General features: G+C 23.2%; 1 protein-coding gene across 1 annotated transcript; it reads right to left on the bottom strand.

Moving 5' to 3' along the window:
- Positions 1 to 232: 232 nt before the first annotated feature.
- Positions 233 to 1,220, bottom strand: LOC105460753 (the record flags this gene model as incomplete). Its single annotated transcript, XM_011707252.1, has 2 exons — positions 233 to 534; positions 1,055 to 1,220. Coding segments are annotated over 2 exons (315 nt in total), but the record flags the coding sequence as incomplete, so codon positions are not given.
- Between the last annotated feature and the right edge of the window lie 23 nt (positions 1,221 to 1,243).

Here is a 1,243-nt window from a genome sequence, read left to right as displayed (position 1 = left end):
CAATATATAAAGAGAACGTGACTATTCACCTCATTGTATGTTTGTATGTTGTAATTTTTGACTGATAATATATAAAATTTGAAGATGTATGATAGAAATTTTGAAATATATTTCTTTTTTTCTCATTTTTTAAAACGCTTTTTAAAGATGTAACACTGAAAATTTTTTTCGGCTAAAAGATATTTAACGATACAAAGAAGGGCAAAAATAATTTTTAGCTAAAGATACTATTGTAAGTTATTTATTTATTTTATTTACTATTGCATAGTAACAAACGAAACTTAAGTTACGAAATGAGAAAATTTTAACATATCTCTTAGAAAAATATATTTTTCATTTTGTGAGGTATTCAGCGTTCCATTGATGTATAATAGATACATAAGTTTTATGGAAATACTTTTGAGAAACGAACTTTTGAGAAGAATATATTGACATGGTCTGTGAACCACTGATCGAACGTATCGGACACGAAGGGCAAAGCCAGTCGAGATATCGATGGCCAGTATTCATTTATAAAACTTAAAACAATATCAACTGAAAGTAAAAAATGATGTACACTTAATATATTTTAGTAAAAAACAAATTAATAATAATAAATAACGAATCGATCTAATGTAAATACAATTATAATATGTTACATAAATATATATTTTTGTTTTAAAAGAATAATTAATAATTTTTGTTTTAAATAGGCAAACAATTAAAAATCTTGATACATAAATTTTAAAATAAATGATAATAAAATATGATTTCAATTTGTAAAGTGATAAACTTTTATCACTGCTTTTTTAAGTCAATTGTTTAATTTCCCAATTATATCGATATTTTAATTTAACATGTACTAGCATTTTACGATATTTTTAATTGTAAATATTAATAAATTGTTGATTTTTAATTGATTATTCTAGACAAACTTTAATTAAAAATCTTTTACATTTAGACAGTAATTTATAAGACATAAGTCTTTACATATTATGTATTTATTCAGATAATTTAATATATATTGGAAAAGTAGTAAAAAACTAAGTTATATCTAAATTAGTTAAATACTTACTAAACGCTTTGTTCTCTTCGAAAATACTCGTGGCATAAATTTTAAAGTCTCCAAATGACGGACTAATTCGAAAATGTTCCACAATCCATGTATCGTTTACTACATGTCCTGTTAAATTACATGTTGTTTTGGCATCCTTCAGAGTTAAATTTGCATGACCTATTACGTAAATTACAACAATAATACATA

Source organism: Wasmannia auropunctata, unplaced genomic scaffold (assembly GCF_000956235.1).
Source record: "Wasmannia auropunctata unplaced genomic scaffold, wasmannia.A_1.0 LD316328.1, whole genome shotgun sequence".
Taxonomy (NCBI): domain Eukaryota; kingdom Metazoa; phylum Arthropoda; class Insecta; order Hymenoptera; family Formicidae; genus Wasmannia; species Wasmannia auropunctata.
The sequence above is the reverse complement of the archived record's forward strand: the minus strand, read 5'-3'. Positions and strand labels throughout refer to the sequence as shown.